This window comes from Ranitomeya variabilis, chromosome 6 (assembly GCF_051348905.1).
Source record: "Ranitomeya variabilis isolate aRanVar5 chromosome 6, aRanVar5.hap1, whole genome shotgun sequence".
NCBI lineage: Eukaryota > Metazoa > Chordata > Amphibia > Anura > Dendrobatidae > Ranitomeya > Ranitomeya variabilis.
The window spans coordinates 15,146,988-15,163,373 of record NC_135237.1 but is presented as its reverse complement, the minus strand read 5'-3'; the positions used below and the strand labels follow the sequence as shown (position 1 = coordinate 15,163,373).

The following is a 16,386-nucleotide window of genomic DNA, read 5'->3' as shown; positions in this document are numbered from 1 at the left end:
AGTCTCTTTACCTTTTACTGTAGACTTCAGCGTCCACAGTCCAGGGTACCAGATCACAGGGCTGGCAGAGTCCGGCCGGTTTGGAGGCAAATCCAGAGTCCCCTTATCCAGGTGGAAATCAGTAGCCTTCCCTTGCGCTGCGGTGGTGTAGTCCCTTACTGCCTAAGGCTTCACATAAGGGTCTCACAGATGTAATGTCTTTCTCTCTGTCCCCCATATATGATAGGACAAACCCGTATGACTGGTGGCTTGAGGCGGTTTATAGGGTCTCTCGCACGCCCCGGCCTCCATGGGGTGCCACCATGCCTCCTGGGTGTAGGGCAGATCAGTAACTTGCAATTAGCTGTCCTGCCGGTCTCTGGAGCAAGGCATAAAGGTCGTTACTACCTCGGTGCTCCGGCTACTGGGATTCTGCGCCTCAGAAGGAGGCAGCCTGTGTAGGGCTGGTCCCCTTCTGGTATCCTCTCCTTTGCTACAACTTCCTTCACGCTCGCTGCAATACAGTTCTGCCTTCTGTGTCTCTTCCTAGGAGCTGCAGCTCTGAGGGCATGCACAGCTCCGTGTCCTTCTCCTTCGTTCTCTGACAGGATCCCACCCCTGTCAGGGACCAACTACGTGAGCTGAGCTCAGCCAGCAACTCACTAACTTTCCCTACAGGCGACCAGTTTTACCTATGTGGGGAGTGACCTAATAAATAGGAGCAGAAGCTCCCCCTGGTGGTCTGGAGTGTGACATGTGTTGCATGTTTGTGATACCTGGGTGCAGTTATCCTTCTTTGCCTCCAAACGTAATATCACTCTCCCCGAGAGGAAAGCAATACCACTGCGACGACCAGGACAGCGGGGCGACGCACTGATATCAAGGAAGGTGTCGGCCGCTGCTTCACCACATTGTGCTGGCTCATGAACCATAAGCTGATATCAGGGAAAGTATCGGCCGGTGCTTCACCACAATGTGCCGGCTCACAAACCATACCTGCCGTCAGGGAGGGTGTCATCATGGAGCTTCACCACCTGACGGTCCAGACCCGGCTCCCGGTCATCACTGAACACATTTCTGCGGGGGCAGCGAGGCAGCAGCAGGGTGATTGCAGCAGCAAGACGTCTCCTGAGGGCGTCCGATCACTGGAGGTGAGGTGGTGACATAAAGGGGACGACACTGGAGAGGACGAAGGGCGACTTTCTCAGAGATTATTATTTTCCTATTCAGTCAGATGAGTGAGCTCGGCCGGCGGCCATATGTACAGTATATATATATATATATATATATATTTATTTATATAATTGCCTAAGGGGTACTTCCGTCTTTCTGTCTGCAACTTCCGTAACGGAAATCCCACGTTGCTGATTGGTCTCGCCAGTTGCCTGTCATGGCTGCCGCGACCAATCAGCAACGGGCACAGTCTGATTAGTCCCTCCCTACTCCCCCGCAGTCGGTACCCGGCGCCCACTCCATACTCCCCTCTGGTCACCGCTCACACAGGGTTAATGCCAGTGGTAACGGACCGCGTTATGCCGCGTGTAACTCACTCCGTTACCGCTGCTATTAACCCTGTGTTCCCAACTTATTACTATTGATGCTGCCTATGCGGCATCAATAGTAAAAAAAAGTAATGTTAAAAAAAACAAAAAACCTGCTATTCTCGCCCTCCATAGTCCGCCGAGCCGCACGCGGCTGCCGCCATCTTCCATTCCCACGGATACATTGCGCAATTACCCAGAAGACTTAGCGGTCTTAGCAGGTAATTGCGCAATGCATCCTGGGAACGGAAGATGGCGGCAGCCGCGCGCTCATCGCCAGAGCTTCGCTGGATCCCGGCGGGTGAGTATATAACTATTTTTTATTTTAATTATTTTATACTACGTGGACTGTTATATACCGCGTGGCTGCTATATGCTGCATGGGCAGTGTTATATACTGCGTGGGCTGTGCTATATACTACGTGCCCCGTGTTAGATACTGCGTGGCTGCTATATACTGCGTGGCCAGTGTTATATACTGTTTGGGCTGTGTTATATACTGCGTGGCCTGTATTAACGTATCGGGTATTCTAGAATATGTATGTATGTATATAGCAGCCACATAGTATATAGCACAGGCCACGTACTATTTGTCTGCTATACAGTATACTACATGGCTCCTATATACTACGTGGCCTGTGCTATATACTATGTGGCTGCTATATACATACATGCATATTCTAGAATACCCCATACGTTAGAATCGGGCCACCATCTTGTATATACAGTACAGACCAAAAGTTTGGACACACCTTCTCATTTAAAGGTTCGTCTGTATTTTCATGACTATGAAAATTGTACATTCACACTGAAGGCATCAAAACTATGAATTATCACATGTGGAATTATACACTTAACAAAAAAAGTGTGAAACAACTGAAATTATGTCTTATATTCTAGGTTCTTCAAAGTAGCCACCTTTTGCTTTGATGACTGCTTTGCACACTCTTGGCATTCTCTTGATGAGCTTCAAGAGGTAGTCACCGGGAATGGTCTTCCAACAATCTTGAAGGAGTTCCCAGAGATGCTTAGCACTTGTTGGCCCTTTTGCCTTCACTCTGCGGTCCAGCTCACCCCAATCCATCTCGATTGGGTTCAGGTCTGGTGACTGTGGAGGCCAGGTCATCTGGCGTAGCACCCCATCACTCTCCTTCTTGGTGAAATAGCCCTTACACAGCCTGGAGGTGTGTTTGGGGTCATTGTCCTGTTGAAAAATAAATGATGGTCCAACTAAACGCACACCGGATGGAATAGCATGCCGCTGCAAGATGCTGTGGTAGCCATGCTGGTTCAGAATGCCTTCAATTTTGAATAAATCCCCAACAGTGTCACCAGCAAAGCACCCCCACACCATCACACCTCCTCCTCCATGCTTCACGGTGGGAACCAGGCATATAGAGTCCATCCTTCACCTTTTCTGCGTCACACTAAGACACGGTGGTTGGAACCAAAGATCTCAAATTTGGACTCATCAGACCAAAGCACAGATTTCCACTGGTCTAATGTCCATTCCTTGTGTTCTTTAGCCCAAACAAGTCTCTTCTGCTTGTTGCCTGTCCTTAGCAGTGGTTTCCTAGCAGCTATTTTACCATGAAGGCCTGCTGCACAAAGTCTCCTCTTAACAGTTGTTGTAGAGATGTGTCTGCTGCTAGAACTCTGTGTGGCATTGACCTGGTCTCTAATCTGAGCTGCTGTTAACCTGCGATTTCTGAGGCTGGTGACTCGGATAAATTTATCCTCAGAAGCAGAGGTGACTCTTGGTCTTCCTTTCCTGGGGCGGTCCTCATGTGAGCCAGTGTCTTTGTAGCGCTTGATGGTTTTTGCCACTGCACTTGGGGACACTTTCAAAGTTTTCCCAATTTTTCGGACTGACTGACCTTCATTTCTTAAAGTAAAGATGGCCACTCGTTTTTCTTTATTTAGCTGCTTTTTTCTTGCCATAATACAAATTCTAACATTCTATTCAGTAGGACTATCAGCTGTGTATCCACCAGACTTCTGCACAACACAACTGATGGTCCCAACCCCATTTATAAGGCAAGAAATCCCACTTATTAAACCTGACAGGGCACACCTGTGAAGTGAAAACCATTCTCGGTGACTACCTCTTGAGGCTCATCAAGAGAATGCCAAGAGTGTGCAAAGCAGTCATCAAAGTAAAAGGTGGCTACTGTGAAGAACCTAGAATATAAGACATCATATCAGTTGTTTCACACTTTTTTGTTAAGTATATAATTCCACATGTGGTAATTCATAGTTTTGATGCCTTCAGTGTGAATTTACAATTTTCATAGTCATGAAAATACAGAAAAATCTTTACATGAGAAGGTGTGTGCAAACTTTTGGTCTGTACTGTATATATATATATATATATATATAATATATATATATATATAGTGTACTGTCTGCACGTTCTTTCCTAGGAGAAGCAGGGTAAGAAGCAGAAGGCGGAGGAGCTGGTGTTTGACGTCACTTTATTCAGGTCTCAGTATGAGGTGGGCAGCGTGTCATTCTGGGCCCTGACATCGGGGGGCGCGGTGGAGCTCGGGGGCTTTCACATGGGTCTCTGTTTGTTGTAGTTCACTTTTCCTGAGAAGGCGGTGGAGGTGACGCTGCAGAGGCCGGAGCATCGCTCGGAGCGCGACATCCGCTACCTCCGCAGTATGATGATGGGGATCCTGAGCTTCCGCAGATACAGCACACAGATGCAGCACATGCTGGCGCAGGTGGTCTATTACAGGCGGTGAGTGCGCAGAGCGTCTCGCACCCTCGGATCAGGCCACTCTCCTGTGGCTGCCACTTTCTTATAGATGGTGTATGGATTCCCCCACTGCAGGATCTCTGCTTGCTGTCAGTGCACTGACACCTTTCTCTCCCTACACAGTGATCCATAATGTCCTTGCCCGTCTCACAGCTGAGGGTTTGTTACAATTGTATGTAGTCTGGTCTATCCCGAGAGGTAATACTGTGCTGATACTTTGTTACAGTGTATCGGTCCATGATGTTTCACAGAGGACTGGATACAATTGTAACAACCCCTCAGCTGTGCAACAATTCTTGTACTATCAGGTTGGATGTGAATCTGCAGACGATCGTCCCTGGTGAAGGTCCAGACCCCGGAAAGAAATCATTAGTGCTTCATGTGTCTGTGCGACTCATAAGGGGCGCAGAGGTGACGGGGGTCCTACTACCGAGCCCCCTCCTCTATGAGCCGTCATTACATGGCCACCTATCGGTCATGGTATCCTGGGGTCTCTCCACGGGGGCTTCAGTGTCCAGAGACACTTTGCTATGGGGGGCTCTCGTCAGTGTCTCGACCTCTGGTCTCCACAGGTTCGGCCGTGGACGGGTCATCGTGAGGAAGGGGCATCGAGGCGACAGCTTCTACTTCGTCTTCTCAGGCGTCATTGCAGTGACACAAGATGAGGACGGCAGCAGCGCCCTCCTGGACCCCGAGCCCATCCTGCTGCACAAGGGGGCCAGCTTTGGGGTGGGTATAAAAGTGCCCTAGCCTAAGGCTGTGTGCACACGTTGCGGATTTGACTGTGCAGATTTTGCATTTCTTGGCAGAAAGCGCAGGTCAGAATCTGCGTGGGTTTTTTTTGCGTTTTTTGTGCGGATTTCTCCCTTTTTTACCCCTGCAGATTTCTATATGGAATGGGTGCAGAAACGCAGCAGATCTGCAAAAAGAATTGACATGGTCGTTTTTTTGAATCTGCTGCGTTTTCTGTGCAGATTTTTCCGCACCATTAGCACAGCATTTTTTTTGGTCATGGATTTACATTGTACTGTAAATCACATGCGAATCTGCAGCAATTCTGCCCAGAAAAAAACGCTGCAGATCCGCAGGAAATCTGCAATGTGTACACATAGCCTAAGGGTTAGTGCCTCCCTAATGCCCATGGAAGTCAGTGACTGATCATATAGCACATGGCTGCACTGGATCCCCTAGAATAAGAGCGAATGATAAAAGGGGTCCTGAGTGTGAGCCCCCCTCTGCCATCTATACACCCTGTGTGGCCGGGGCTGCCCTCCTTTGGGCACTGACTTTTTCCCTTTGCGCAGGAAGTGGCTTTACTGAAAGGTCTGAGGAGAAACGCCACGCTGATCTGCATGGAGGACACGGAGCTGCTGGTGGTGGACCGGGCCGAGTTCTTCCAGAATAAACTGGATCAAGAGCTCCAGAAAGAAACGCAGTATCGATTCAAGTTCTTCAGGTAATAAAAAGGTTGTGCGGCCCCCTGCCTGTAGAGAGTACTCAGCACCCCTGTACAGTGCGGCCCCCCACCTGTAGAGAGTACTCAGCACCCCTGTACAGTGCGGCCCCCCGCCTGTAGAGAGTACTCAGCACCCCTGTACAGTGCGGCCCCCCGCCTGTAGAGAGTACTCAGCACCCCTGTACAGTGCGGCCCCCCACCTGTAGAGAGTACTCAGCACCCCTGTACAGTGCGGCCCCCCGCCTGTAGAGAGTACTCAGCACCCCTGTACAGTGCGGCCCCCCGCCTGTAGAGCGCAGCCCTCTCGCCTGTAGAGAGTACTCAGCACCCCTGTATGGTGCGGCCCCCCGCCGGTAGAGAACTTTCAGCACGCCTGTACAGTGCGGCCCCCCGCCTGTAGAGAACTTTCAGCACGCCTGTAGAGCACTGGCCCTTGCTTATAGAGCAGGGACCCCCACCTGTAGAGAGCAACCCCTCCCACCTGTAGAGCGCGACCCCTCACTTGCAGAAAGCACTTTTCCCACCTGTAGAGTACAGCCCACCGTCTGTAGATCGCTGCTCCCCCGCTTGTAGAGAGCACTTCCCCGCCTGTAGAGAGCACTCCCCGCGCCTGTAGAAAGCATTCCCCCACCTGTAGAGCGCAGCCCCCACCTGTAGAGAGCAGCCCTCCGCCTGTAAAAAGCACTTCTCCTGGTTGTAGAGAGCACTCACTTTCCTGTAGAGAGCTGTCCCCACCTGTAGAAAGCACTTTTGCTGGTTGTAGAGAGCACTCCCCCGCCTGTAGAGAGCACTTCTTCCGCCTGTAGAGAGCACTCCCCGCACCTGTAGAGAGCATTTCTCCCACTTGTAGAGTGTAGCCCACCATCTGTAGAGAGCACTCCCCCGGCCTGTAGAAAGCACTCCCCCGCCTGTAAAGAGCACTCCCCCCACCTGTAGAGAGCACTGCCCCCGCCTGTAGAGAGCACTCCCCCCACCTGTAGAGAGCACTCCCCCCGCCTGTAGAGAGCACTCCCCCCGCCTGTAGAAAGCACTCCCCCACCTATAGAGAGCACTTCTCCCACCTGTAGAAAGCTGCCCCCACCTGTAGAGAGCACTTCTTCCGCCTGTAGAGAGCACTCCCCTTGCCTGTAGAGAGCACTTCTCCCGCTTGTAGAGTGTAGCCCACCATCTGTAGAGAGCACTCCCCCGCCTGTAGAAAGCACTCCCCTCGCCTGTAGAGAGCACTCCCCCGCCTGTAGAGAGCACTCCCCCCACCTGTAGAGAGCACTCCCCCCACCTGTAGAGAGCACTCCCCCGCCTGTAGAGAGCACTCCCCCCACCTGTAGAGAGCACTCCCCCCGCCTGTAGAGAGCACTCCCCCCGCCTGTAGAGAGCACTCCCCCGCCTGTAGAGAGCACTCCCCCCGCCTGTAGAGAGCACTCCCCCCGCCTGTAGAGAGCACTCCCCCGCCTGTAGAGAGCACTCCCCCCGCCTGTAGAGAGCACTCCCCCGCCTGTAGAGAGCACTCCCCCCGCCTGTAGAGAGCACTCCCCCGCCTGTAGAGAGCACTCCCCCGCCTGTAGAGAGCACTCCTCCACCTGTAGAGAGCACTCCCCCTACCTGTAGAGAGCACTCCCCCCACCTGTAGAGAGCACTCCCCCGCCTGTAGAGAGCACTCCCCCGCCTGTAGAGAGCACTCCCCCGCCTGTAGAGAGCACTCCCCCACCTGTAGAGAGCACTCCCCCGCCTGTAGAGAGCACTCCCCCCACCTGTAGAGAGCACTCCCCCCACCTGTAGAGAGCACTCCCCCCACCTGTAGAGAGCACTCCCCCCACCTGTAGAGAGCACTCCTCCGCCTGTAGAGAGCACTCCCCCGCCTGTAGAGAGCACTCCCCCCGCCTGTAGAGAGCACTCCCCCGCCTGTAGAGAGCACTCCCCCGCCTGTAGAGAGCACTCCCCCCACCTGTAGAGAGCACTCCCCCCACCTGTAGAGAGCACTCCCCCGCCTGTAGAGAGCACTCCCCCCACCTGTAGAGAGCACTCCCCCGCCTGTAGAGAGCACTCCCCCCACCTGTAGAGAGCACTCCCCCACCTGTAGAGAGCACTCCCCCCGCCTGTAGAGAGCACTCCCCCGCCTGTAGAGAGCACTCCCCCGCCTGTAGAGAGCACTCCCCCCACCTGTAGAGAGCACTCCCCCCACCTGTAGAGAGCACTCCCCCCACCTGTAGAGAGCACTCCCACCTGTAGAGAGCACTCCCCCCGCCTGTAGAGAGCACTCCCCCCGCCTGTAGAGAGCACTCCCCCCGCCTGTAGAGAGCACTCCCCCCACCTGTAGAGAGCACTCCCCCCACCTGTAGAGAGCACTCCCCCCACCTGTAGAGAGCACTCCCCCCACCTGTAGAGAGCACTCCCCCCGCCTGTAGATTGTAGCCCACCATCTGTACAGAGCATGAACCCGACTAGACTACACAGCGCAAAGTAAAGTGGAGACAGAATGAAGCTTGTTTTTTTTATTTACATGTTGCAGAATTTCCCATCATCAGTAAGAAGCTTCTGCACACAGGCGGTAGATCACAGGCGGTAGATCACAGGCGGTAGATCACTGGTGGTAGATCACTGGTGGTAGATCACAGGCGGTAGATCACTGGTGGTAGATCACAGGCGGTAGATCACAGGCGGTAGATCACTGGTGGTAGATCACTGGTGGTAGATCACTGGTGGTAGATCACAGGCGGTAGATCACTGGTGGTAGATCTCTGGTGGTAGATCACAGGAGGTAGATCACTGGTGGTAGATCACAGGCGGTAGATCACTGGTGGTAGATCACTGGTGGTAGATCACAGGCGGTAGATCACTGGTGGTAGAACTCTGGTGGTAGATCTCTGGTGGTAGATCACTGGTGGTAGATCACAGGCGGTAGATCACAGGCTCATGAAATATCTTCCAGATCAATGGATCTTTTCTCCTCCTGGTCTGATGCCGCCCTGGAGACGCTGGCCGACCATTGCAAGACGGAGGAATGTCGCCACAGCCAAGTCATGGTGCCTGACACGCACGAGAGCAAAAACATCATCTTTGTAACAAAGGTAATCTTATGGTTTGGACCAGAGATTCTCACAATCTGCAGTGGATCCCGACCTCGGGATCACGTGGATAGGATGATGACAGATTTAGACCCCACCGCAGAGGTGAAACGCCGAGTTCATGGCTACTCTGAGATTTCTCCAGGACACGAGAGCAGCAGCGAAATCTCTGTACACTTCTGGATCACTGTGTAGCTCAGTAAATCAGTAGATTCCTGGATCATGGTGGATCTATAGAGAACGAGCTCCGAGTCAATTTGTATTTTGATCACTGTAGTAATTTTCTGCAACTTTCACAGATGGCGACCAAAATCTGTGCATTATATCGCACAAAACCGCAGCTGCTGGATCCCCCACATTGCTCAAGGATCTGATGAGATTGGGCTTTACAGCAGATTCCATAAAATCTGTTTTGGAAAAATGTCTGCAATCTGCTTCATTCTCCCCCATTAAATCCCTGTGTGATCCTCTCCGCACTCAGTAATGGACCCATCTACCCCTATCTAATATATAATTGCCTAGAATACTACTTCCTGCAATTTGTGCCAACTTCCGTGGCTTTGTCCGGAGCTAATGTCCGGAGCTAATGTCCGGAGCTAATGTCCGGAGCTAATGTCCGGAGATAAGTGACGTCACCAGTGTCCTACACCCAGGCAGAGCACAGTGGCCCCAGGCAGAGCACAGGGGCCCCAGGCAGAACATGGGGCCCCAGGCAGAGCACAGGGGCCCCAGGCAGAGCACAGGGGCCCCAGGCAGCATATGGGGCCCCAGGCAGAGCACAGGGGCCCCAGGCAGCATATGGGGCCCCAGGCAGAGCACAGTGGCCCCAGGCAGAGCACACACCAAATCGGAGGCCGAGGGGCCCCGCCAACCAAATCGGAGGCCGAGGGGCCCCGCCAACCAAATCGGAGGCCGAGGAGCCCCGCCCACCAAATCGAAGGCCGAGCGGCCCCGCCCACCAAAGCGGAGGCCGAGGGGCCCGGCCCCGCCCACCAAAGCGGAGGCCGAGGGGCCCCACCCACCACATCGGAGGCCGAGGGGCCCCGCCCACCAAATCGGAGGCCGAGGGTCCCCACCCACCAAATCGGAGGCCGAGGGTCCCCGCCCACCAAATCGGAGGCCGAGGGTCCCCGCCCACCAAATTGGAGGCCGAGGGTCCCCGCCCACCAAATCGGAGGCCGAGGGTCCCCGCCCACCAAATCGGAGGCCGAGGGGCCCCACCAACCAAATCGGAGGCCGAGGGGCCCCGCCCACCAAATCGGAGGCCGAGGGTCCCTGCCCACCAAATCGGAGGCCGAGGGGCCCCGCCAACCAAATCGGAGGCCGAGGGGCCCCGCCCACCAAATCGGAGGCCGAGGGGCCCCGCCCACCAAATCGGAGGCCGAGGGTCCCCGCCCACCAAATCGGAGGATAAGGGGCCCCGCCCACCAAATTGGAGGCCGAGGGGCCCCACCAACCAAATCGGAGGCCGAGGAGCCCCGCCCACCAAATCGAAGGCCGAGCGGCCCTGCCCACCAAAGCGGAGGCAGAGGGACCCCGCCCACCAAATCGGAGGCCGTGGGGCCCCGCCAACCAAAGCGGAGGCCGAGGGTCCCCGCCCACCAAATCGGAGGCAGAGGGACCCCGCCCACCAAATCGGAGGCCGAGGGGCCCCGCCCACCAAAGCGGAGGCCGAGGGTCCCCGCCCACCAAATCGGAGGCCGAGGGTCCCCGCCCACCAAATCGGAGGCCGGTCCCCGCCCACCAAATCGGAGGCCGAGGGTCCCCACCCACCAAATCGGAGGACGAGGGGCCCCACCAACCAAATCGGAGGCCGAGGAGCCCCGCCCACCAAAAGTAAGTGCGGCCCCAAAAGTAAGTGCGCCCCCGGGTGCAAAAGTAAGTGCGCCCCCGGGTGCAAAAGTAAGTGCGCCCCTGGGTGCAAAAGTAAGTGCGCCCCCGGGTGCAAAAGTAAGTGCGCCCCCGGGTGCAAAAGTAAGTGCGCCCCCGGGTGCAAAAGTAAGTGCGCCCCCGGGTGCAAAAGTAAGTGCGCCCCCGGGTGCAAAAGTAAGTGCGCCCCCGGGTGCAAAAGTAAGTGCGCCCCCGGGTGCAAAAGTAAGCGCGCCCCCGGCCCCGGGTGCAAAAGTAAGCGCGCCCCCCAGTCCCGTGTGTGAAAAGTGCTGCTGTAAAGCTGGTAGCGCTGTTCAAGCACCATGTATTTCCTTCAGGAAATGCCCATCTAATATATAATTGCCTAGAATACTACTTCCTGCAATTTGTGCCAACTTCCGTGGCTTTGTCCGGAGCTAATGTCCGGAGCTAATGTCCGGAGCTAATGTCCGGAGATAAGTGACGTCACCAGTGTCCTACACCCAGGCAGAGCACAGGGGCCCCAGGCAGCATATGGGGCCCCAGGCAGAGCACAGGGGCCCCAGGCAGCATATGGGGCCCCAGGCAGAGCACAGTGGTCCCAGGCAGAGCACAGGGGCCCCAGGCAGCCTATGGGGCCCCAGGCAGAGCACAGTGGCCCCAGGCAGAGCACAGGGGCCCCAGGCAGCATATGGGGCCCCAGGCAGAGCACAGTGGCCCCAGGCAGAGCACAGGGGCCCCAGGCAGAACATGGGGCCCCAGGCAGAGCACAGGGGCCCCAGGCAGAGCACAGCGATATTTTGGACCACTGTGCGGTGTTTCAGACCCCCTGTGTGATGTCTGGGGCCCTGTTCTTAAGTATATTAAAGATTAAAGTAACGTATATTAAAGTATATTATAGATCAAATTTGACACGTTTATGAGCACCATTGAGTGATATACTCAAGAATGACACAATTTTTCAACATTTTATGGTTTCAAACTGTAAACACTCAGAGTTTTTTTTACTTCAACCAGAAAACCTTAACGGTTCATAAAAAACTTGACTGTTCAGGATATGATAAAAGTCATAGTATTCTGAATCTTTAACTTATAAAGATACCTTTACATGGGGTGATTATTGGTTCCAGAGAGGCTTTCGGCCGATAATCGTACACATGGCTGGTGACAGGACAATACAATATAAACGTTCAAAGGTAAACACTGATAACATTAAAATCTAATATATAATTGCCTAGAATACTACTTCCGGCAATTTGTGCCAACTTCCGTGGCTTTGTCCGGAGATAATGTCCGGAGATAAGTGACGTCACCAGCGTCCTACACCCGCTCAGGGTGGACAAAGATATATGCCTTCGTGGTGCGCGGCACTTTTCTGATTGGTTGCCGCCTGCCGCGAGCGACCAATCAGAAATGTGCCGTACTGTCAAGAATTGTCAAGAGCTGGTGAGTGCAGCCATTTTTTGTTCTTTCTTACTATTATTTATTAATTGTATTATTCTTACATTTGAATAAATAAAGTATATATGGATTCTAGACTCCCGATTCTTTAGAATCGGGCTGCCATCTAGTACCACTATAATATTATACTACAAGCTGACTGGATCACCAGATTACTATATTACTTATGACCTGATCACGAGATTGCAATATTACTAAATGAACAGACAAAAAAAATAACTTCACTAGTAGATTACTGGATCATCAGAATTCTATTACTAGATGATCAGATTACTATATTACTAGATATCGGACCCCCGGATTACTATATTACTAGATATCGGACCCCCGGATTACTATATTACTAGATATCGGACCGCCGGATTACTATATTACTAGATATCAGACCCCCGGATTACTATATTACTAGATATCGGACCCCCGGATTACTATATTACTAGATATCAGACCCTCGGATTACTATATTACTAGATATCGGACCCCCGGATTACTATATTACTAGATATCAGACCCCCGGATTACTATATTACTAGATATCGGACCCCCGGATTACTATATTACTAGATATCGGACCCCCGGATTACTATATTACTAGATATCGGACCCTCGGATTACTATATTACTAGATATCGGACCCCCGGATTACTATATTACTAGATATCGGACCCCCGGAATACTATATTACTAGATATCGGACCCCCGGATTACTATATTACTAGATATCGGACCCCCGGATTACTATATTACTAGATATCGGACCCCCGGATTACTATATTACTAGATATCGGACCCCCGGATTACTATATTACTAGATATCGGACCCTCGGATTACGATATTACTAGATATCGGACCCTCGGATTACTATATTACAAGATATCGGACCCCCGGATTACTATATTACTAGATATCGGACCCCGGATTACTATATTACTAGATATCGGACCCTCGGATTACTATATTACTAGATATCGGACCCCCGGATTACTATATTACTAGATATCGGACCCCCGGATTACTATATTACTAGATATCGGACCCCCGGATTACTATATTACTAGATATCGGACCCCCGGATTACTATATTACTAGATATCGGACCCCCGGATTACTATATTACTAGATATCGGACCCCCGGATTACTATATTACTAGATATCGGACCCCCGGATTACTATATTACTAGATATCGGACCCTCGGATTACTATATTACTAGATATCGGACCCCCGGATTACTATATTACTAGATATCGGACCCCGGATTACTATATTACTAGATATCGGACCCCCGGATTACTATATTACTAGATATCGGACCCCGGATTACTATATTACTAGATATCGGACCCTCGGATTACTATATTACTAGATATCGGACCCCCGGATTACTATATTACTAGATATCAGACCCCCGGATTACTATATTACTAGATATCAGACCACCGGATTACTATATTACTAGATATCGGACCCCCGGATTACTATATTACTAGATATCGGACCCCCGGATTACTATATTACTAGATATCGGACCCTCGGATTACTATATTACTAGATATCGGACCCCCGGATTACTATATTACTAGATATCGGACCCTCGGATTACTATATTACTAGATATCGGACCCCCGGATTACTATATTACTAGATATCGGACCCCCGGATTACTATATTACTAGATATCGGACCCCCGGATTACTATATTACTAGATATCGGACCCCCGGATTACTATATTACTAGAATTATCGGACCGCCAGATTACTATATTACTAGATATCGGACCCCCGGATTACTATATTACTAGATATCAGACCCTCGGATTACTATATTACTAGATATCGGACCCCCGGATTACTATATTACTAGATATCGGACCCTCGGATTACTATATTACTAGATATCGGACCCCCGGATTACTATATTACTAGATATCGGACCCCCAGATTACTATATTACTAGATATCAGACCCTCGGATTACTATATTACTAGATATCGGACCCCCGGATTACTATATTACTAGATATCGGACCCTCGGATTACTATATTACTAGATATCGGACCCCCGGATTACTATATTACTAGATATCAGACCCCCGGATTACTATATTACTAGATATCGGACCCCCGGATTACTATATTACTAGATATCGGACCCCCGGATTACTATATTACTAGATATCGGACCCTCGGATTACTATATTACTAGATATCGGACCCCCGGATTACTATATTACTAGATATCGGACCCCCGGAATACTATATTACTAGATATCGGACCCCCGGATTACTATATTACTAGATATCGGACCCCCGGATTACTATATTACTAGATATCGGACCCCCGGATTACTATATTACTAGATATCGGACCCCCGGATTACTATATTACTAGATATCGGACCCTCGGATTACGATATTACTAGATATCGGACCCCCGGATTACTATATTACTAGATATCGGACCGCTGGATTACTATATTACTAGAATTATCAGACCCCCGGATTACTATATTACTAGATATCGGACCCCCGGATTACTATATTACTAGATATCGGACCGCCGGATTACTCTATTACTAGATATCAGACCCTCGGATTACTATATTACTAGATATCGGACCCCCGGATTACTATATTACTAGATATTGGACCCCCGGAATACTATATTACTGGATATCAGACCCCCGGATTACTATATTACTAGATATCAGACCCTCGGATTACTATATTACTAGATATCGGACCCCCGGATTACTATATTACTAGATATCGGACCCCCGGATTACTATATTACTAGATATCGGACCCCCGGATTACTATATTACTAGATATCAGACCCTCGGATTACTATATTACTAGATATCGGACCCCCGGATTACTATATTACTAGATATCCGACCGCCGGATTACTATATTACTAGATATCGGACCCCCGGATTACTATATTACTAGATATTGGACCCCCGGATTACTATATTACTAGATATCGGACCCTCGGATTACTATATTACTAGATATCAGACCCCCGGATTACTATATTACTAGATATCGGACCCCCGGATTACTATATTACTAGATATCGGACCCCCGGATTACTATATTACTAGATATCGGACCCCCGGATTACTATATTACTAGATATCAGACCCTCGGATTACTATATTACTAGATATCGGACCCCCGGATTACTATATTACTAGATATCCGACCGCCGGATTACTATATTACTAGATATCGGACCCCCGGATTACTATATTACTAGATATTGGACCCCCGGATTACTATATTACTAGATATCGGACCCCCGGATTACTATATTACTAGATATCAGACCCCCGGATTACTATATTACTAGATATCGGACCCCCGGATTACTATATTACTAGATATCGGACCCCCGGATTACTATATTACTAGATATCGGACCCCCGGATTACTATATTACTAGATATCGGACCCCCGGATTACTATATTACTAGATATCGGACCCCCGGATTACTATATTACTAGATATCGGACCCCCGGATTACTATATTACTAGATATCAGACCCCCGGATTACTATATTACTAGATATCGGACCCCCGGATTACTATATTACTAGATATCGGACCCCCGGATTACTATATTACTAGATATCGGACCCCCGGATTACTATATTACTAGATATCGGACCCCCGGATTACTATATTACTAGATATCGGACCCCCGGATTACTATATTACTAGATATTATTAGGGTTGAACAATTAATATAAATGTTCAATTCTCTAGTTGCCTACTCCTGGCCTAATGGATATTGATCATGTGCACTAAAGAAATACACCAGACACAGTCAGCTGTAACTCTCCTTGATCAAAGTGTGGCTCAGCTCCAAGAAGGAAGGTTTATTAGTCAAACACAATGTTATATATCTCCTGTAAGGGGGCTCGGTTAGTTCTAAAATGGGAGTGATCGGATGTATTCCATTGGTTAGTGGGTTGGGCATGAGCAAGTCTATGGGCGGATCCATGAGGTCATCAGGGTGGGTTGGTCCGTGAGGTCATCAGAGTGGGCGTCGCTGTGGGTGGATCCATGAGGTCATCGAGGTGGGCGTCATCTTGGATACCAGACCGCATGGTCTGGTGAAACAGGAAATGGCAGCCATCTTCAGTGTCTTCATTGTTCATCTTGGATACCTAAGCACATGGCTCTGGTATAGGAGATGGCAGCCATCTTAAGTGTCTTACTTTGTCTGAGGAAAAACTTATGTAAGGTTAAACAATACATGTTATAGGTTG

General features: G+C 50.6%; 1 protein-coding gene across 3 annotated transcripts in view; it reads left to right on the top strand.

Moving 5' to 3' along the window:
- Positions 1 to 16,386, top strand: part of LOC143783360 (cyclic nucleotide-binding domain-containing protein 2-like) — a 60,009-nt gene that overhangs the window by 18,064 nt on the left and 25,559 nt on the right. For all 3 annotated transcript variants that reach the window (XM_077271767.1, XM_077271768.1, XM_077271766.1), the window contains exons 3-7: positions 3,944 to 4,015; positions 4,100 to 4,263; positions 4,854 to 5,010; positions 5,586 to 5,737; positions 8,664 to 8,802. In XM_077271767.1, the coding sequence (XP_077127882.1) occupies positions 3,944 to 4,015; positions 4,100 to 4,263; positions 4,854 to 5,010; positions 5,586 to 5,737; positions 8,664 to 8,802 (684 nt within the window). The remainder of the gene's footprint in view (positions 1 to 3,943; positions 4,016 to 4,099; positions 4,264 to 4,853; positions 5,011 to 5,585; positions 5,738 to 8,663; positions 8,803 to 16,386) is intronic.